The 21888-nt window shown below is 35.4% G+C and overlaps 2 protein-coding genes across 2 annotated transcripts; one reads left to right on the top strand and one right to left on the bottom strand.

The window, feature by feature from the left end:
* The first annotated feature begins 2058 nt into the window (after positions 1–2058).
* Positions 2059–5747, top strand: LOC141633312 (uncharacterized). The gene is made up of 8 exons (XM_074445799.1): positions 2059–2385; positions 3319–3383; positions 3474–3572; positions 4081–4128; positions 4333–4402; positions 4493–4564; positions 4829–4954; positions 5321–5747. The coding sequence occupies exons 1-8, from the start codon at positions 2176–2178 to the stop codon at positions 5459–5461; spliced, it is 831 nt and encodes a 276-aa protein (XP_074301900.1). The 5' UTR covers positions 2059–2175; the 3' UTR covers positions 5462–5747.
* Positions 5748–6100: 353 nt separating this feature from the next.
* LOC141633311 (protein STRUBBELIG-RECEPTOR FAMILY 6-like) lies at positions 6101–14446 on the bottom strand. Its single transcript, XM_074445798.1, has 16 exons — positions 14071–14446; positions 11722–11854; positions 11308–11379; positions 11148–11213; positions 10924–10995; positions 10767–10838; positions 10469–10540; positions 10316–10381; positions 10160–10222; positions 9756–10048; positions 8973–9256; positions 8331–8599; positions 7646–7778; positions 6925–7049; positions 6684–6840; positions 6101–6314 (listed from the first exon to the last, which is right to left on the bottom strand). The coding sequence occupies exons 1-16, from the start codon at positions 14156–14158 to the stop codon at positions 6177–6179; spliced, it is 2103 nt and encodes a 700-aa protein (XP_074301899.1). The 5' UTR covers positions 14159–14446; the 3' UTR covers positions 6101–6176.
* Between the last annotated feature and the right edge of the window lie 7442 nt (positions 14447–21888).

Here is a 21888-nt window from a genome sequence, read left to right as displayed (position 1 = left end):
TTATGTATTAGGTAATGTGTACGAAAATATTAACTTATATAAATCAAGTATTTTATAATCTTTATTTGTGTTTTTAGTTATATTTCTTTATTATTATTATTATTATTATTATTATTATTATTATTAAATATTTTTTTTTTGAAGGGAATTATTATTATTATTATTATTATTATTATTATTATTATTAGTAGTAGTAGTAGTAGTAGTAGTAGTAGTAGTAGTAGTAAGTAAAATTAAATTAAGTTAATTTAAGTAAGATTATTTTAATTTAGAAAAGTTAAGCTATTATAGGTTAAGTTCAAAAAAGTTCAAAGAAAATTCAAAGAAAATTAAGTTCAAAGAAAATTAAGTTCGAAAAGTTCAAAGAAAATTAAGTTCGAAAAGTTCAAAGAAAAAATAAGTTAAGTTCAGCAAAATTAAGTTAAGTTCAGAAAAATTAAGTTAAGTTCAGCAACTTTAAGTCCAAAAGAACAGGGCCTAATTAAATAAAGAAATATAACTTAAAATACAAGTAAAGATAATAAAATACTTTCTTTATATAAATTAATATGTTCGTACACATTACGTAATACATAAAAATAAAAAGTAAATCACATAATACTTTTTTTTTTCTAATCATCTAGTTCCATATTATCATCTACCTCGTCACTTTCTTCATCTTCATTTGAGCTCACGCCGTCAAATCCATTGCCTCGCCAAATGTTTTTGACTATGTTATTTCGCACGACATAGCTTTTTTCCGCATCTTATCAAACATGCCTGGATCTGTTGTCTCTACAACGTTCTCATATTGTATAACATGTATCCCAAGAGTGTGCACCCGTATAAAATTATGAAGTGTAAAAGTAGAAATAATAATGGACATTTGATACTTAGGTGACATTTGAGGCATAACTTTTAACATCTTCCACCCTTTTTTCACCTGACCAAATGCCATTGTTTATACTTAGGTGATTAAAGTTATGGAGTTTTGATGCCTTTGTGTGGTTTTAATGGATGAGTTAGGGGATAGGTAAGAATTTTGGGTTGAAATAAATACCTTTTTTTTATAAAAAATATAGAATAATAATTAATCTCGGACTGTTTATACAATCGATTTGAACAAAAATCGTATTTTTTTAAAACTCGTCAATATTATGAAATTTATAATTTTGCTTAACTTTTCTGAACTTAATTTTGTTGAACTTTTCTGAATTTAATGTTGCTGAACTTTTCTGAATTTAATTTTGCTGAACTTAATTTTGCTGAACTTTTCTGAACTTAATTTTGCTGAACTTAACTTAACTTATGGGAGCTGAACTTTTCTGAACTTAATTTAATTTTGCTTAACTTAACTTAAAGAGGGTGACTTTAAGTCCAAAAGAATAAGGCCTTCGTTAATTTTTTCTAGTAGTTTAATTAAATTTTCATGATATATTATACTCAACAATAAAGTTAATTAGGTAAACTTTAGTCTTAATCAATTTAAGAAATTTTTAATTTGGATACACTAAGAAAATTAAATGAAAGAACAATTCTTATATAATATTTTAAGTTTTTGCTTACTTTTTTGTGAAACGGTTCACTTCGCGGTTAACTGGTTTTATAAAATTGCGAACCTTAACCGAACCTCTTCTATAATAAATTTAACGGTTTGGTTCAGTGAACCGCTTTGTCGTAACGGTTCGGTTAATCGAACCTTAAAAATGCACGGTTATTCGATTATTACGGTTCGGTTTATTATGAACACCCCTAATATGTGTTATGAAAACGGCTAGTCCTACCCATCTGTTTCACAAAAATAAATAATCCATTAAATCATCCAATTATGTTCAAAATTTTCAATAAACATGTGATGAAAACCGCTAATGTAATTATTGTTTCACAAAAATCATCCATTTCCGTCTTCACTTAAATGATCCAACAATAATTGTTCAAAACTTCAAATAAACCCGTGATAAAAATCGCTAATCCTAATTCTTTTTTATCACAAAAATAATCCATTTCCGTCACCACTTTAATGATCCAACTAACACGGTCAACAACTCAACAAAACCACTCTTTTCCAAAACAAAACAAAAAATATAGGGTTTATACTTTAATTAATCGCTCCTAAAACCCCGGCCAGCTCTCAAAATCCCCAAATTTCTAGGGTTCCTTCTCTCTCAATCCACATTGAAATTTCATCGTTGAATCATGAAAGCTAGATTAATTGCGTTTCCAGTGAAAGGAAGAACATGGTGTTTTAGCAGATGCATTGATCAATTTCGATCAAATTCAGCTCAATCTCAATCATCATCGTCAACAACTCCATCAACTTTTCGCGATTTATGCAAATCTCTATCTTCCGATTCGAAGCCGATTTCCGCCAATGCCGAACTCGTCGTCGATTTCGTCTCCTCTAAAGTCTCTCTTTTTAATCTCTCTCCCTCTCTCTTTTTTTTCCAGTACTGCTTGTAGTTGTAAGATTTATACCTTGTGAATTATATCATGCATTTGGAGTATGGAACTCCGTACTTGCATACAGTGGCGGAACCAAGATTTGTAGTTAGGGGTCGGAAAATTAGGGGGAAGACTTTTAATACAATGCAATAATAAGATAAGTAGAACAAAGTTCGGAAATTTAATTAAAAGTTTCGATTTTCAGATTGAGTAACCGTATTTATTATACATAAATTACTGGTCAACAGGATAAATTCCCATGTTTTCTCTTTTTTAACTCGTTTTGCTTGATGAATACGGTGGTCGTTTTTTATGAATACTGACACGCTTTTCGATCAATATGCTAGTTCATTGTGATGAATATGGTACATTGGTGTTATAAGAATTGCTATTGTGGTAGAGTAGTAGTCGGTGTCAACCGTATAACTAACGTACCTAGTAGCTCGGTCATAATGGTTGTGCTATGATCTTGTTGGCAAGCTGTTCCAGACTTGGTTGTTTATTAGGATAATTGTTTGGAAACCACGATAAGAAATTTGAGTGTTTTCCGTGATGGGTTCTTAACTGTATGTGGAGGAATGCTGGAATATATATGTTGATGATACGATTGTAGTTCTGAACTCAAGTCTAACCAGGCAAACCAGTCGAGAGAAATTAGATGAGTAACTAGAGTTGATGTTCCCTGTTTCAGTCGGGAGCTATTCAGAAGTATAATGTGTGATGCTGTATGCATGTGGGGAGTTTTACCTATATAGTTTTGCACTAGTTGTAAATGTTTACCAACAGTTCGTATTTTTTAATCCTTTTCACATGAGTAGAAGATATGCTTATTGTAGAATTGCTTCCCAGATATGAGCTACTCCTGATTTGTGCAGAATTTATCTTTCTAATTGATAGATGAATAATTCTTGGACGGGTCTTGAGAAAGCGCCACAAGGATCTCTCAAAAACAAGATTCATTGGTACTTCAGATGTAAATTTTTCTCTTACCTGTAGTGATGCGTAAGACTACCGTAAATACCTCCCTAATCCAAGTCAACATTTCTTTACAGTGTGGGTTTGTGGTTGCTTGCTCGAGTCCAGCCTTCGGAGATCTTCTTGAAGTCTATAACTAAGGAAGTTACTGAAGTCGAAGTCACGTATCCAACGAGGTCTATTTGCTCTGATGTTTCAAACAATAATTTTGATGTTCTTGCACAGTGTGTTTTTATCGTCGTTTCTGTTAAGAGATCGCTTGAGTACTCTAATTGGATATATTGACGATCTTAGACCAGGATACGGCTATGTGCCGTATCGACTGATTTCACATACCCCTGAATTCATCTCCTAAAGAAAACCACTAATATCATATGTTTGTATACCAGCACTGTCCGTGTAAAATTTAAGAACACCGCGTTTCCAAAATCTATTGATTGCTCCAAGGAGGGTAACATGTACGGAGTATACACCTATCAGTGTGATCCTTTATGAAATAAATATTGCCAATATGAACAAAGTGGAGTCAACTGAGGTTCCAAAAGACCTGGAAATTCTTCCTCGCCGCTTGGTGTGATTTCTTAAGTTACAAAAATGTATAGGGATTGACTTTCGTTAAAACAAAATTATGGGATGTGCATTTTTAATATTAAGGATTTCCAATGTTTGTTTTTGATGCTGCAGTTTGAATGCAAGACTTGTACGCCGTAGATTGAGGCACATTGCTATGAGGTATTTGTTTCTGCTTGATTCTTCCTTATCTTTTTCGCTTTATGTGTTGGCTTCTTCCTTCTCCCCTTTGTCTTCTTCGCTGGCGTTTTGTTGCCATTTATTCAACCATGGAAATGATGACACAGACTTTTACTTTCAGGCGAAGTGTTTATTTTCTGTACCATTATTTTCTCTACTAATAGACTTCGATAATTCATTTCACAGTGGTTCGATCATTCACAAAAAGTACTTGTATGGCTCTGCAGCATTACTTCCTGTTTCAACTGTCTTCATGGTACGAAGCATGTATTTACACCAATAAAATAATGTTGTCATGAAAACTTATACTGTTTCATGATCTTAATCTCACTTGTTTGATGGTTAGGTTCTACCTCTGCCTAATATCCCGTTCTTCTGGCTGCTTTATCGTACATATTCCCATTGGCGTGCTCTGCAGGTGTATACATAATTATTTTCCGTACTAGTATCACTTGACTCTTTTTTTCTTGAGGTGTCTTCTAACCATTTACACACATCTATTTGTTTATTACTTTATTACCTCCCATGGGGATGCTATCAACGTTAAATCTGGCTTGATTGATACATATATTACTATCAACGTTCAGAAATCTTAGGAGGCATATTAAAAATAGGTTGGTTTCTTTTTTGTCTTCATATTCCCGCCTGCTAAACAAGAAATCTATTTTTCATATTCTACCAGGGAAGCGAAAAGCTTCTTCACCTTGTCTCAGAGGGCTCGGATCGTGGGGCTGATAGCACAAAAGATACTCCAAAAGACGAGAATAAACCTCAGCATAGATATCATGAATTGACAGCACTGCCATGGGTGAGGAACCTAAATCTTTATGGATCTATTCTACTGAGAGACTGTCATGTTGCCCACATAAAAGTCATTTATGTTTAAATATACATTGTCTATATTACTTTGATAGGCAACTTTGAGACTGGTACGAAAATTTGAGATCTCAAAATAAACGAACCATGTTCTATGAAGTTCTTCCTTATGTCAGTTCATTCAAATCGCATATAATCACCTAAATACCCTTCAAAAGCTAGTTGCTAAAATTTCTTATACAATGTAATGTATTCGGGTCAATAGCAAGCAATTTTACAATACTTTTGTGTGAACCGTCCTGCAAGTAGTGTCATCTTTATTCATGTTGAGTGACGTATTTTGTTTAATTGTTGATAGATCTTGCGACCATCGAAGGAACTCGAAGAACTCATACGTCGTGGTAATACTGATACTGGTCTCGGCAAAAGCATCCTAGTTGATATATGCAAGACCTTTAACTTGAACTCACAGCACATTCTCAAGTATCAGAAGTTATAGCATGAAAGTTTGCTATGTAGAATTAACAGTAGACCTGAAATCTCTCGTCAGTGAAGCCCAGATCGCAATTTTGTCAAGGAAGAATTTATTTACAATCTCAGTTTCGACAAATAAAAGGGTTTGGTGATCTTTTATCTTTTGTTATCGTCAATCATGTGTTCTTTATTCAAGGCATAACATTTGAACTGTTGCGTCTTTTCTCAGATATGTAAACAAATCTGTGGAGAAATCGAGAAAGTACCATCTCTATTCGAAGTGGTTATAATAGCTTGCCAAGCTTTTAGCTTTTATATGTTTTAGTCCTCCTGTTATAATATTGCTGAATGATTTGAGTCTGAATTGCCATCCAAAATGATATTGCTTGCCTTTTTCCATCTAAATACAAATCTGATATAAACCCGTTTATATGTAATACAGTATGAAGTTAAGATTGATTCATTTTGCCAAATATATGCAGTAATCGAGGGTGCTATTCGATTTATTTCATATACAAGCAGGGTAGTTCCTTGACGGTAACAGTTTCCTTCCCCATTTTCAAGGTATTCAACGATAACATCGTCACTATGTTAAATAGTACGGAGTATACAATAGAGGTAAACTTAAATCTGTGATGGAAAAGATAGGGAAAATGGAAAATAATGAGCAAATAAACAATATAAATAACTTTGATTGCTCAAGCATTTGATCAGTGTTCCAAAATTCTGTACAGCCATTTTTAATTGACACAGTCAGTAGTATCGGAATTCTCTCGAGCAGCATTTCCTACAGTTCTCTTGCTCATGTTTGCTCGTTGAACCAAGCGAACTAGGGCTTGCACCACCTCTGACATTGGTGGTCGAAATTCTGGTTCCGGCTGTTCATACATAAATAACAACAAACAATTCAATGTGCTATCCAAGGGAAACAAGTCGCATCACAAAATTGAGCATTTATCGTTTTGGGTATGATCACATAAGTTGAGAAACTGAGATCCAATGTAATCGTGACCTAGTTAAATTCATCACGACTGCAAATGAAACTGATATACATTCCTGGTAAAACAATGGTTGAAGTTGCACGCTTGATAGGTAACGGGATAATAAAGCTATACTCAAGAAATATAAGTGAAAATTAAGGGAGTGTAGTATTTAGCTGTGCATATAAACCAGGAAGGTTGAGTTCTTCCAGTCTCTAGAATTTTTTACTGTCAAGAGAAAATAAAATATTATGCAAGAAGAAATACCTGGACGCAGAGAGCAATGACATCGGCAAAACGAGACAAAGACTTGACAGGGTAGAGGCCTTCCAATGCAGGATCTACCATCTTAGTCAAAGTGTCAATGTCGTGAAGCTGAGGTGTTGCCCAACGAACTAAAGATTGTTCCTCCCACATTCTTGAGCTACATACATTTAAAAAATCTCAGGATAATGATTACTCAGTTACTATGGAGACCTTGGGTTTCAAGCTAAGATCATGAATTTACCTATCAAAAGATTTTCGTCCTGTGAGAAGCTCTAACATGACTACCCCGAAACTGTAAACATCGCTTTTTAGAGTGTACTGACCAGAATCAGCAACTTCAGGGGCACTTGCGGTGTGGTTCATTTCCTACATAAAACACAAGCAAATAATCGAGATTGAACAAAGAGCATATAAGGACGGCAAATGGCTAATTTGAGTTGGCTCAATTGGTTAAGACGTAGAATAATAACTCATTGGTGTGAGTTCAAATTCTTGCAGGAGCAATTCGCATGAAATTATGCCTTCCAGAGTTGGAACATGTTAAAAAAGGGTGGTTAACTTGGTGTACGTGAATGGCAGGCTATCATGCATACTCCGGGCTTTGCTCAGTTCACAGCTAAGTTAAGGGCTGCGGGTTTCCCACCATTATCAACGGTCAATATTTACAATGCAAGACGGGTAACCTTCTATAGCTCAACAAAAGTGTTACTCGTAATAACTTATGTTCCTATGGCTCAAGGAAAAAGTCAACATATTCAGTTTCTTACTTGTGTATTTATATACAGTGAAGTTGTGAACTACGCAACAATTATCATGTATGCATTTTAACGATATCCAAAGCTTTCATAATTTAGTAGAGGAGGCTTAAAAGTTGTGTTCGTATAAAATGTTCAATTTTTTTGACAGGAAACATCTATACTTAAGATTAGCCTACGATGTGCTTCATCAGGGTTGAGAAGTACCATATTTACATCTGGAAGGACGGTGGCTAGCCCACAATCGGAAATATGAGGGTTCAGCTCTCCATCAAGCAATATGTTCTCTGACTTAAAATTTTGATGAACTACAGACGGAGAGCAAACTTCATGCAGATACCTGTAAGGATAGTCAGTTAAGAACATAACAAGTACGGTCTAAAAGCTAAACACAGAACCACATATACTCCCTATGTCTAACCCATTTGTTTACGTTCTTCTTAGGTCTACCTCAGCCATGTTAGGACTGTTTTTTGTCTTGTAAAAACTAATTTACCCCTTCCGAGTTCAACTGATGTGGTTTGTGTCCACCAATGTTAATACACTTCAATCTACCTATTACACATACCCTTTCCTCAGGTGAATGTTTTTGCATAAAAAAACAATCCAAAAGCAAACGTAAACAAAAGGATGAGGCAAAGGGAGCACTATACTTTTTACCCAACTGTTGGTATGAAGATTATCAAAAACTGAAAAACTTAGGATGGGGTAGGACCAAAAATTGATTTTGATAAAAATATTTTCCGAAGTTGATGACCAGAGCATTCTTGGTCTATTGACCAGAGATTGTGAGGATGTTCAATTGTCTAAGTGCGAATTTTTAGCACTTGACAAACTAGGGGTTCTTCTAGCAATTTCATGATGGCAGTAAAATATCATAATCTTGACTTACTCAAGAGCACGTGCACTTCCCAAAGCGATCTTGACACGGTTATTCCAGGTCAATGGTTTGATGTATTCATCTTCGATATGTAAGAAATCATACAACGAGGCATTCTTGTGGAACTCGTAAATAAGCAAGTGTTGCCCATGTTCAGAGCAGTAACCAACCAGCTCCGTCACATTTGGATGATGTAATTGGGAGATACTGGCAACTACCTCTGTAAAATCTTCACTATGGTTGGTGATGACTGACGAGTTGATCTTTTTTACAGCCAGTATCTGTCAATATGACATAATTTCAGAAAATGAGAATTGGATTTGACGTCTAGATTTCAGGCAAAGCACTGAACACTTGCAGATGTTTCAGAATCACAAATGTCAAGAATAAGTGTCGAATAACCACGATTATTATGTTAATGGATCGACAAATAATTGTTTATAAGTGACTATATACTGCATTTAAAAGAAGCGGATAAAATACTTGGGGTTATTTATAAGAAATTTTCATTGAGTTCAGGATACATTAGTGACAAAAAAATCATGGGGCGTGTTAAAAGACGGAAAAACACGGGTAGGGGCATTGAAAATCACAGCAAATATGGAACTTAACAAATGATCCACGGTAAAAAGAAAATGCAGTAGTGAAGTATACCTTCCCGTCATCAAAATGAGCACGATAAACACGTCCAATAGATCCTTCTCCAATAAGATTCTCAGTACTGAAGCTGTCAGTAGCCATCTGCAAATCTGCTACGGAATATGATTTGACATTATCTGGCACTGGTCTAGCCACTTTGATCACAAGAGGCTTATTCGAGAAGTCCTCGTCATCAAATGACTTGTGACGATCTAGTGGTGGTGGTTTAAGATTTATCGTGGCAACTGGATCAAGTGTGGTTGTGTTGATCGAGGATGACGAATGCACAGACTTCAGTTCTGCAAAACCGGCTTTTACATTAACTTTTATCATTCAAAATACTTCAAATCAAGCATCTGAATATGTGAATTTCCAGTTTACCTTCTAAAGCGAGCATGTAGTCGTGGGACACAAATTCTCATATTACACTCTCATGATCAGATTTTTATGAGAGTGACCCATATTATGAGGTTGTTATATCTTGGTTTTCCATGTTCACCGAGTTAAATGATATATGGGTAGGGACTTTAATTGAATTGGGTAAGTCTCCCACTATATTAACACGAGACCATCTCCCACAAGACTAATTGGTGATGAAGACAAAAGTAACATACAGATTAACAAGAGGCTTAATTTTCCTAGAGGTGCTTAATTTTTTCTCGTCACACAAAAGTAACATACAGGTACTCTTAACAGTTTACCAAAAGTGAACAAGTTCAACAGCAAATTTTTGCACTTCAAGCAATAGGATATGTCCACAAAGGGCAACAACAAAAATGCACAAGAAGGCAGAGTTACCAGGCACATCGTTTGAAGGAACAGGAACAAACGGCTTATTTACATCCGTCTTCTCTACGTCACGGATTGGCTTCCGTGATCTTCTCTTAAACACAACAAAACCCACTACTGCTACAACCACAAGAATGGCCAAAATGATTCCGACAATGGCACCGGCACTAATACCGGATTTACCAGAGTCTGAACTTTGAGATGACTTTTGGTGGCTCCCTGGTTTTTTATGACTGGGTGCACCAGGTGGAGCTGGCGGGGACGGCGGCGCAGGGCCTGAACTCCAAGAGTTGCCACCCTTCCTGTGAAGGATTAAATGATTAATAATGCAGCATAACGAGAATGGACTTAAAAAAATTTCTATTGCATCAAAAGAGTATAACACCCAAAGAGATAAAATGAGCAATGCATACTGCAGATTTATATTTTGTAATTGCTTCGGAATCCACCCAGTGAACTGGTTATTCGCGACATTCCTACCAGAGAGACATAAGAGTACGTTACAATGGAATTATTGCTGATGGAACAATGAGATTATGCTTAATTATCATAGAGAAAAGAATGCCAACAAAGTCTGAAGAGGCAGGTTAGCTAGGACATTTATTGTGCCTGTGAACTGGTTGTTTTCCAAATTTCTGCACAATAGCGATTCAACCATAAGAAGAATAATTTATTACAGAACACAGTTTTTAGAGGGAAATTTTTACGGAAAGAATACTGACAAAGAGGTCAAGCTGGTTAACGAGCTCATCGTTGTTGAGAGATTGCCTGAAAGAGAATTACCAGAAACATCCCTGAAAACCAGCAATCAGTATGTTATCATAAAACCATCAAGCGCAGTCTCAACGAAAAGAAAGTGAATTCATTCGATGTTTACGTGGATAGGAAATGCTTAGAAGTTTTTTTTGGCAAAATAGTAGATCTCCGTTTTATTTTCGGCTAAAGACAAGAGAAAATAGGGAAGTCAACTGAAAAGAATAAACTATAGATCACAAAATATATAAAGAGAAGACATCTCACATTGCAGATAGTGAAGAAAGCTGAGAAAAATCAACATTCAGCTGTCCGTTGAATTGATTGTGGCTGAGGTCTCTATTCTCAAGCAGGGAAAGAACCGCTTTAGTTACATCTCTTCTAGGTTGTTGTGAAGAAGATTGAATTAAGAGCAAAAACTTACAGCTGCTCTAACGATTTCATTGTAGAAATTGAATAGGGTACTGCTCCGTTGAAATTACAACTGGCAAGGTTTCTGCTCAAGGACAAAAAGATTATATAGTTATATCAGCTGATACTAAACAGTAAACATGAACAAGAAAGATAAAAACAACCGCCGTTCCTGTCAAAGAATTCCTATTCTATAAAGTTAAAACAATGGGTACAAGCCAAAGCAAGAGGACATACAGTCGTAGCACATTTGTTGGAAGATTATATGGCACCGTGCCCCCAAAATTATTGTGACTTATGTCACTGCAAACATTCACACAAAGTTACTGAAAAAGAACAAACCACAAGAAGCTCAATAAACCAAACTACCAAAGTGTGGACAGCCCAAGAGTGTTACAAATCGGTCAGCGACTGCAAATTTTGAAGTGAATATCCAATTGACCCGGTAAGTCCAAGGTTCGATATTTTTCTGCAACGAGATTACAAAAGAACAAGATTAGACTTAAACTGTATAGATGTGAGATGTGACCAAAAACTGCATAGTTAGAACTACTGTACTACGTTCGTCCATGAAAAAACTCGTGGTGTATTGTGCACAAAAGTTAAGGAGCATGATAAGTAGATGGAAATACAAGTTGATGAAATACGTTGGGTGCATAATGATCATAAACAACATACAAAAGTGGAAAGATTTTACATCGGAAGTTTATGCATGGACATGAGGACATTGCCAAAGTGAAAAGTGAAAACTAGAAAGATGATTATTGTATAAAGAGAGTAAGTACATAACAATAAAAAAATGTAGGCTTACATTTGAGTTACTTTTGAGCCTGAACAAGAAACACCTTTCCATGACTGACCACACGGATCACCACCAGAAGAAGTCCATCCAGTTAGTTGTGTAGGTGAATTCATGCTACTGTACATGGCATAGAGAACAGACGCTGCAGATTGAAGTAAGGCTATTATGTCGTATTAACAAAATCCTGGTCACAGGTCCCCAGATTAATTATCTATTCCATGTGTTCATGTATAAACTTCCCAACAATCCTTGTTTCCATTTTGGACTTCCCACTTAAAGTCTTTATCGAAATGTTTGTGTACTCCTTAATTCAAGTGCAGAAGAAAATAGGAATCTTAGTCATGGACGGAGGAAGTACTATTTCCTAAACACTAATCTGGACATTTAGGCCTTGTTTGGATAGGGGAATTTGGAGGGAAAGGAAGTGAAGGGATTTGGAGGGAAGGGGAAATGGATCCCTCCATTTCTGTCCTCCTAGGAAAATTATTGCCCCTCCAACATAGGAAAGATTTCGAGCGAAAACTACCACCCACCATTCCCCCTCCTCTTCCGTTCCCTCCCTTTACCTTCCCTCTTTCCCCTCCCTTTCCTTTCCGTCCATTTTTGGTATTCAAACAAGGCCTTAGAGATTCTCAGTCAGATACGAATAACTATAGAAAGATACACGAGGACTTCATCCTGTCAGTGTTTTTGGAACAGTTAGTTGATTTGATGGAGCAACAAAAGAACATTCTACCTCAAAGAAAACTAAAGGCGTGCTATCTTTCAAAGTAAGAAACTGCTTATATAATTTACAATGGAGCCACATCGGCACAATGTGCAGCTCAAGTCTAGGAATGTCAAACAAAAACTCAGGATTTCTAAAAATCTCCAAAATAAAAAGATTAAAAATTTAACTATTTGACAAACACGGTGTTCAAATATAACTTTGTACAGCTCGTCCAACATCAGCTTGTTAAAAGATAGCATGAGTTTTATTTGCAGAATCTGAACCCTGATCCAAATCTTGGAAGGATCATAACCCAGACTCTTGAGTCGTGGTCTGCAGGTTGCTTATACTGAATGCTCACAGTAACACCAATCCAACTAACATGTATCCCCCCTATGACATGATTATGAAGTAGTCTTAGTTCCATAATCTTCATCCTTGAAGGCAGCCTAGAAACTATAACAGCCGTCACAAAAACAAGCTGGCTTAAAGTACAAACAAGCCAGCTTCTATCGATTATTCTCCAAAGACAGTTTTAAGTGAATATAGTGTAATACCACCAACCTATATCACAACCTTACTCATATGTTCTAACTATACCTAACTTTAGTTACCAGGTGTTCACTAAGTTTGATAGTTTTGATTAGTGCATATGGACTAGTCTCACCATAATATTATCATGAGGCAGGTCTCATTTGAGGATTTGAGAGCCTCAATAATCAAGTGGTTATCCGTTCATAACGATATCTACACGTCCACGTTGCCAAGAAAGCCGAAAATTTTATAGCTACACCTTTGAACAACCATTGAAGCTGAAGAAGATTATGATCAACCATCCATGATCATAACAATCTGATTCCCCTTTGACCGACACTGACAGCACTCAATGCATTCAACAGCACCACCAATCAGGCAATGGCACAATCAATATGCAGCCCAACAAAAAGTATGAAAACTAAGGTTACACTGAAAAACAGCTTCATTTTTTGGGAGAAGCAAGCCAAAACCCTAAGGTGTCATCAATAAGAACAACCAAGAATTATCATCAAGCATGAAAATAACAAGGGAAACCAGAAAATAGATAATTTGACAGTCATGAGTTTGACAGATAACATGCAACATTGTGATTAGCAGCACAAGACCACAAGAAGTTTATCTTAAAACCAAAGTCCTAATTCTAGTGAATGTTAGCTACGATTAGCATTACAAACCTCAGGGTACCACGTGAATTTTCCGTAAATAATATAAACACCCACAACAAACAGTTGGATGCATACAATTATAGCAATCATTAGCAAGCACAAAATCCATGAAAACCATGAATCAAAGACCCAATCTTTTAATCTTTACAAAACCCACATAAACAAAAGCTAAAAGATACACTGTCGGCAAACATTATTACTCTACACCAACAACAACAGACCTACAGTCAACAACAACAACAACAACAATGAAATGAATTGGAATCGGCTAACAAGAATCATCATTCGAATCTGCTTAGACAGCAAACATTATTACTCTCTTTGGTACTAATTAACCCAGAAAAAACCCAGAAAACATATGAATCAAAATGCAAAAACAAGAACAACCCAGATATCAAAAACCAATAAAAATTGCATCAACCAACAAAAAAGAAATTGCCGACTAACCATCATTTTGATCTGTATCACCATTAATGGAGCTTAATACACTAAACAATATTAAGATGCAGATTAACAGGAGCTTGCATAGCTCCATGATCTCCCCTTTGATCTCTCACAGTACAGTGTAAGACCGTCTCACCCAATAACTACTGTTTATCTGTTTATAATTAAGAAGTACAGTGTGTTTAATTTCTTCCCGTGAAAAGTACATAAGCATTTAAGCAGACAGTGATGGAATGATTAGACATTAATCTCTTCTGTTTAGTGATGTTAATTAAATTAGGTAAAGTAGTTTAATTAAATTTGAAGAAACTGTTTAAAAAGTTGCAAGAATTTTCTGACCAAAGGATTGTACTGTAGTAGAAAGTAGAAAGTAGAAAGTGTGTGGCAGGTTCCACTGTATCTGTTTAAGAATCTTAGACCATCCCCAGGCAAGGTCAATTGTTTGGTCATGACCTTGTTTGGTCATGGTTAATGGGATAATTAAGGTACTTAATTGGTGACCAAAGTTGTTAATTTGTGACCAAAGGGCAATTTGTGACCAAAGGGCAATTTGTGACCAAACTTGGTCACTTTGGTCACAAATTGACCACTTATGTGACCTATGTGTCCAAATTTGATTGGTGGAACAATAAAAAAATAATAAAAAAAAGTATATAATATGATAGTGGAGTATGATTGAGAATGTTGTGAAGTGGAAAATGATTTGGTTGATGATCTAGATCGCGACCTTCTGCTTGGAAGGGTGAAAATAGGTCAAGTTTAATAAGGTGGAATTAAGAGTAAAATCGGGTCGTGACCTAGTTAGCGTGACCACTGCTTGGGGATGGTCTTAGGCCACATCACAAATTCTCATTATAGACGGACACTATCCGTCTATACGTATAGACGGATACCATTTTCCCTCACAAAATACCCATTTGTCATAAAGTGGGAAGCACATGGAGGGTGCCCCACCTTGTTCCCCCTATCCATTTTATTAGAGGTCTTTACCCGTCTATTCGCCCCACCCGTCTATAACAAGACCTATTGAGGCCACATAATAAAGCTTACACTAATCATCAAAGAATTCTCCCTTTCTATTCAGAGGTTGGTATGGTCCCGGCGTGGTTTCGATAAGTTTATTACTTTGTAAAACACTAATTACGACTTTTTAAAATTTTAATTTTTTAGCTAGCTTAAGACATGTTAAATAGTACTCCGTATCAACTGTTCATTTTCCTAAATTTACGGGTTTAAAATATGTAAGGCCAATTTCAAAAATTAGTTTCAATTGAAAATGAGAGGGAAATATACTTTTGTGTTTCGTTTATAGTTTATAGATGCTTTTCATGATAATTATTTCTGAAAAAGACGTTCATATGAATTCAGCAAGTTAATACATTTATACGGAGTAAAATGAAAAATGTAAAATGAAATGAGTTGGTGGAAAGTACAAAAATATCCCGTACCCTAATATTAGGGTACACTTAAAATATGTGAGGCCAATTTTTAAATATCTCGTCCTAACTAAAAAAATTTAGATTAATTCAAATGAAATTAAAATTTATGTAATCTAATCAATAAAATGAAAAAATTACTTGTTTAATTGTTAATCAGATTTTGATAATTGAATATATGGAGACAATGTTGATTGGGGTTTGAAATAGGGGAAAAAATGATTTTTTTAGAGAGAATAAATGAATAATGTGTGAAAGTTAATGAAAAATGTTTTGATTTAGTAAAATGCGTGTAATAAATAGCGACTGTGTGTTTTTGGCTTTCAAGTTTCTACAACTCTTGTGTAAATTGTGATGGCCAATATGGTAATTAAAAGTTCCCATAAAGAATCTAAGTAACTGCAATTAATATGGCTTAAATTTGAAAGTTTTCGTGAAATTTTATAAGTTGGTGGTCTTAAATTGCGAACGTTCTATCTTAATGAGTTAGATGGAAATATTAAAATATTGACCGCATATGTTGAGATATCATTTCTATGATTTTGAACTTAAATTTAGACTAAACTGAATAATTTAACACTTTAAGCTAAAAAAGAAAAGTTTGTTCAATACAAACAGTTAGTCAATTTGTGATATTTTTTATTCTTCACAATCTACAAACAACCCTACTGATGAGACCTTCGACCTAATTCATAGGCACATTTAAACACATTTAGTAATTATTTGGTCCACTATGTAGGTAACATTTTACCATAACATAGATTACATACAAGTTAACTTAAAATACTTTAAAGAGTTTAAACTAGCCTCTCGTATAAGATCGTTTATTTTAAGACCTACTATGACAACTATGAACTATAGTGAAATCAGATCATGGTGATTAAACTGTAATGATGATGATGAATATAAGAGAGATGAGAGGAAGAAGAAGAGAGAGAAGTAAATCTGAATATTCTGAATTAATTAACAATGTGTTACAGCGTTGGAGTATTTATACTAGTTTCACTACTACAAAACCTGTTATGCACATCAGACTTTTTTGTATATGGACATCGGATACACACCCGATGTAGGGTTTGGTCATGTCCATTATGGAGTAATGCACATCGGTTTTTAAACCGATGTCCATTAGTATTTGCACAACGGATTTCTATATATCTGATGTCCATAACTATTAATATACATCGGTTTATATTTATAATCCGATGTCCTTTAGTATTATGTACATCGCTTTTAGTAGTAATCCGATGTCTGCTTTCGTCATGTACATCAATTTACATAGAACTCGATGTCTTTATGTACCTATATTCATCAGTTTTTACCTAAACCTCATGTGCATTATAAATGATATTACATCCTCTACTAATAAAACCGCTGTCCTTTTCCTTGCCAATTTTTTTTTTAAAAAATTGGAATGGCTAATCTAAATCAAGCCATTTCATCTGCATATGAAAACTTAGGCCATTTCATAACAAAAAACACTTGCATCCACAATTCAACAACTAACCAACAAAGGTCGTTCGTCATACTTTCATACAACGACCAAAACATAGATTCATACAACGCCATCCAAATTCAACAACCAAGAAAGGTCGTTCGTCATAGTTTCTTACAACGACCTTACCAAAACATAGTTTATACAAATGCCGTCCAAATTCAACAACCTACAAAGGTCCAAGACATAATGTGCAAAATCTAGCTAACACATTACTATATCACTAGATATTAAGAAAATAGTTCGCCCATAAGTCCCGAACCTCATTGATTTCTTCTTCCGAATAAGCCATTTTGTCTTGAAAAAGTCAGAAATCATGCACATAAAGGTTCTAATTAGATAATAACACATATAATAGGCTTGAGCTAGCTGGAGAGTTCAATTCTAGCTATAATAATGGGTATGGGGAAAAAATTTCAAGGCAACACAGATTTGTATGACAATATACAAAGTAGTGAGATAATCGACCTCGTTGATAGTTGTCATCGGATTAGACGAGTGACAATTTCAAAGATATACCTCATGATGTAGTAACCGCATTCTATAGCATTTGGGTCGACGAGCACACTAATAAAACAACATGACGACGAATTAAACCAACACACTTTGTAAATTAAACGTAATATAAATGAGTCTACTATTGCATATCAACAACTTACATCAACTTTCACCTATTGCGGTGCTACAGAACTCTTCCTTGATCCACCCGTGTAGCCGTATGCTCTTACAGATCTAATATAAAGTTTCCAACAAAAAATTATCAGCCAAGTTGAAAAGTGTTCTTTCAATGAACATCTTGCATATCAAGAATAACTACTAAGTCGAACTTATGTATTAATTAAAGTTCTCAACATTGAAGGCACAGAATTCCCGATTGAATCGAACCAATATACTTGATTATGCTCAACGATGTCAATTACAACAAGCATCCAGTGATCCCTATAAATAATCAGTCAAGTAATCAAAATAATCAAACTGTTGACACTTTTGTTTTACATAAGGGTGAGTACTTACTCTTTGTAATATGGGGCAATGTAAATATGGCTTTTCTTCTTTTTCATCTAGTTTGAAATATATGTTACTACTCCATCTGATTCAAGGCTGCCTAGTTGTGAAGTCATTTCTGGACATAAGAATCCATATGTTTTCATGTCACAAACGCTAGACAAGTACCTGTAACAATATACGTAGAAGTATAACCAAAGATGTACTTCAAATCATCATCTGCTCCAATGTAAAACTAGCTATGAGATGCTAACTTTAAATTCGGAGTCAATACATACCCAACAAAAGTCTGAATGACTGGAAGGGAGATCTTTTCCATGTTCAACAATGCAGTAATGTCCTCCTTGGCGAGTCGCAGCCTTCGCTCACATCCTACAACATCCTCGCTCAATTGCACATTCGTTACTTGAGTTTCGCCCATCATACTAACTACCTTGGACAAGAATCGTCTAGAATCATATTTTTGTTCCAAAAGTGCTTTCAAAGTATTGTTTGAACCAGCCACTGGATCATTTGTTTTACTTTTAGCACTTTCTACTTTTTTGGAATTAGTACTCTCATCAACTCTCTTCTGCTTTTTGCATTTAGTCTTACTCATCACTGACTTTTCTCCCCGCTTGTACTTCATGGTTTTTCCGAGATTCCCGGAAAGAAAAAGACGCAAACCGATTACTCACTGACAATGCAATTTTCAAAGATGGTTCAATCGAGAACAAACTTTTATGTGTTGAAGACGGGGTAAGATAAGGCTAGCCATATAATGTAACTTCAACTTTAAAATGACATCCATACCTCTAAGTAGCGCAAACTGACTAAGTTTCTCGGCCATTGAACAAATGAACCAATTGCCTCACCAATAGTAAAATGTTCTTCAGTTGGTAGAGGTAATGGTGTGTCCTCCATATATTCCATGACAACGTCAATGCATACCCTTAACTCATCTGCTCCAAAGGCTCGACCGTGACATGTTGATGCCTGAGTTGGGGCCTTGAATACTCGTCCAAGTGCGACATTCTTCAACTGCGTATCTTTCATAGCTAGCTCGCATTCAACTCACTGAGGAACAACATCACAGCCAGCATAAAAAAACAAGCTAAGGTCTGCCCTAGCTTAATTAATACACTTGAAATCAACTTCAGGAATTACATAATAAAGAATCAGATTATTTTACCTTCTCAGGTATGTCAGTAAATGGGTCAGGGTCATGGTTAACATTATCATAACTACCATTCCCACTTTTGCAATTCATCTCAACCTCAACCTCAAAGATCTCTCCGCCTTTTTCTTTTTCAACCGAATAACTAACATTCCCATTTGTCCGTTGCTCCACCATCACTTCTATATCTTTATACATTTCTCGCTCACTTGCTCTGTGATCCGCCGAGTAAGCTTCTCCACAAACTCCTTTGACATAACTCCCTCACTTCGACTCCTTTTGCATTTGCCAAAATATTGCGTATGCCCCACTCGACCCCCAACACCTCTTACACGACCATAATGCTCATCAGTTCCAAATGCTTTTGTTAATTCATCAACTTTTCCACTAGGTACAAACTCCCCTTTCTTGACCATTTCATTCACCATTTTCTGCAAATACAATATCATTATTAGCAGAAAAAACAAAAGAAATTAGTTGTAAGAATTCTTTAAAACAAAAAAAAAAAAAAATTTGTTGTAAACAAAATACTCACAAGGTCTTCTATTTTTTTTTGTCTCAGAATTTAAACATTCACCATGTTTGTCTACTCTTCCCTCTATCCATAGGTCACCTCTTTTTAAAGTAGTTTGGGATTGACTACTTTCCCCTGAGCCGTCGACCTCATCAGCAGCTCTGCCTTTTTCTTTCTCTTTCAGTTTTTTTTCCAATTTCCGCCTTGTGTTCCTATATCCTCCACGAGACATCCTGTGGGGGTATTTGTTCTTCAACTGCCTCTCTGCACCAATCTTACTTATAGCCTGAAAATTTTAAATTACTTATCAAATATGATAATATTATTGCTAACTAAAAAATTAAAAAATATACTACATGTTAACTACTCACTTGAAATTCTGCCGTCATACGCTTCTCTTTAAACCTTTTCCATACCTCGGATGTAATGTAAGGATACTTCTTTGTCGGATCAGTCTCAACAGGCAGGTTTCTTTTTTTAGGAGGTTTTCTGTACACATACAACGAAGTCAACTTTGACTTAAAGTTTGTCCATGTAGTATTGGCAATGCTGATAACTTGCTTCTTCTTTGTATCTGGAACGTTGAAAATTGTCTGCAAAAAGCAAATGGCAGGTTGTAACAGTCAGTTCATACCAAAACCTCTTCCCAAAAATTGTCTACAAAAAGCAAATGGTAGGTTATAAACAATCAACACTTAAAGTATGTGTATGTGTTAATAAAAAGGTCTTAAGATGCAAAGAGTTCTTACCAAAACCTCTTCCCAAATCTTGACTTAAGATCCTCACCTACATGCTTCCATGTAGGAATATCAATCGGCACTTTTGCGCGTCCCATTAGACCAGCGAATCGTATACTTAGCACCAATTTTATCAATTGGCTCACCAACTTCATCAAATTGAACATCAAGTTTTATCCCTTTATCACGTAATCTTCACAATTCCTTCATAAGTACTACGCTTTTGCTCTTTCTTTTAGGGGCGAGTAAATCGCGCGATTGCGGAAGAAGACATCCTGACCTGCATCAAGAAATTATTTATATTGTTAAACAATGCAGGATACTTGGTTTGATAGAATTATACTTGTATAAAAATAAAGTAATGTTAAAATGATGGAGGAAACTATGAGGGAAAGAGCATTCGATAAATTAACTTCAATGTGTCCTTGCTAAAGACAATGGAACAAGCAAAACATATGAGGGTGCAAAAAAAAAAAAAACATAAGCGGCTCCGCCTTTTTACAAAACAGATCAAAAAAAGTAACTAGATAAAAATCATCTTCTCGCATAAGCGTGTTTATTATTCCCATAACCCTTCGTCATGATCATCTCGTAGATAAAAATCATCTTATCTTCGATAGTGGTAGAAGACAAACAATCCGTAAAGAAAAAGGAGGCAATTCGTCATCCACTTCATCCATGACTTCTTTACCCACAAATTTCTTCTTACCATGAAGAACAATCGACCACTTTTCATCCGCTGGATCTTTAATATAAAATATTTGTTTGGCCTGACTAGCCATAATGAATGGCTCCGATTTGTATCCTTCACGTGCTAAATCTACCAATGTGAATCCCATCTCATCTACTCGAACACCCTTATTACGATCAACTCACATACAACGAAAAACAGGTATCCTAAACTGAGCATAGTCCAGCTCCCAAATTTCATTAATGACCCCAAAATATGGCTGAGCATCATAAGCGAGTGTATTATCTTTAGCACTAGCTGTGAACCCCCGCTATAAAGCGGAAAATATAACTAATAAATTAAAGCGGAAATTTGTGAGATTTTGAAAACTTTTAAAATTTAAAGTGCGGGTTCACCAAAATCCAAAACATAAATAAAGAATGCGGAAATAAAGATTTAAAATTATACAAACGTGATAGTCGAGGTGTGGGAAAATATATCCCTCGAATGACAATACAATAAAAGGTAGGTCTAAACAATCCTAATAAACCAACTACTAGGCCGAAGTGCTCGCTAGCTCACACATGTCTTCACCCCATGAATGCATCACTAATACCTGTCATTCATGTAAACATGAACGCCACAGTCAGTGGGGAGTAACTCAAGGTTCTCCCAACCACAAAATGTCGAAACGAACATAACAAAGAACTAAAACAGGTAAGTCATGTAAGACTCTTACAAAAATATGGATATCAAGTTTATGTTTAAACATGGTGATTAAATGAGATGGAATAAGATAGATCAACAT

Source organism: Silene latifolia, chromosome Y (genome assembly GCF_048544455.1).
Source record: "Silene latifolia isolate original U9 population chromosome Y, ASM4854445v1, whole genome shotgun sequence".
NCBI classification, from domain to species: domain Eukaryota; kingdom Viridiplantae; phylum Streptophyta; class Magnoliopsida; order Caryophyllales; family Caryophyllaceae; genus Silene; species Silene latifolia.
Note: the sequence above shows the minus strand (reverse complement) of the source record. Positions and strands in the feature narration are given on the sequence as shown.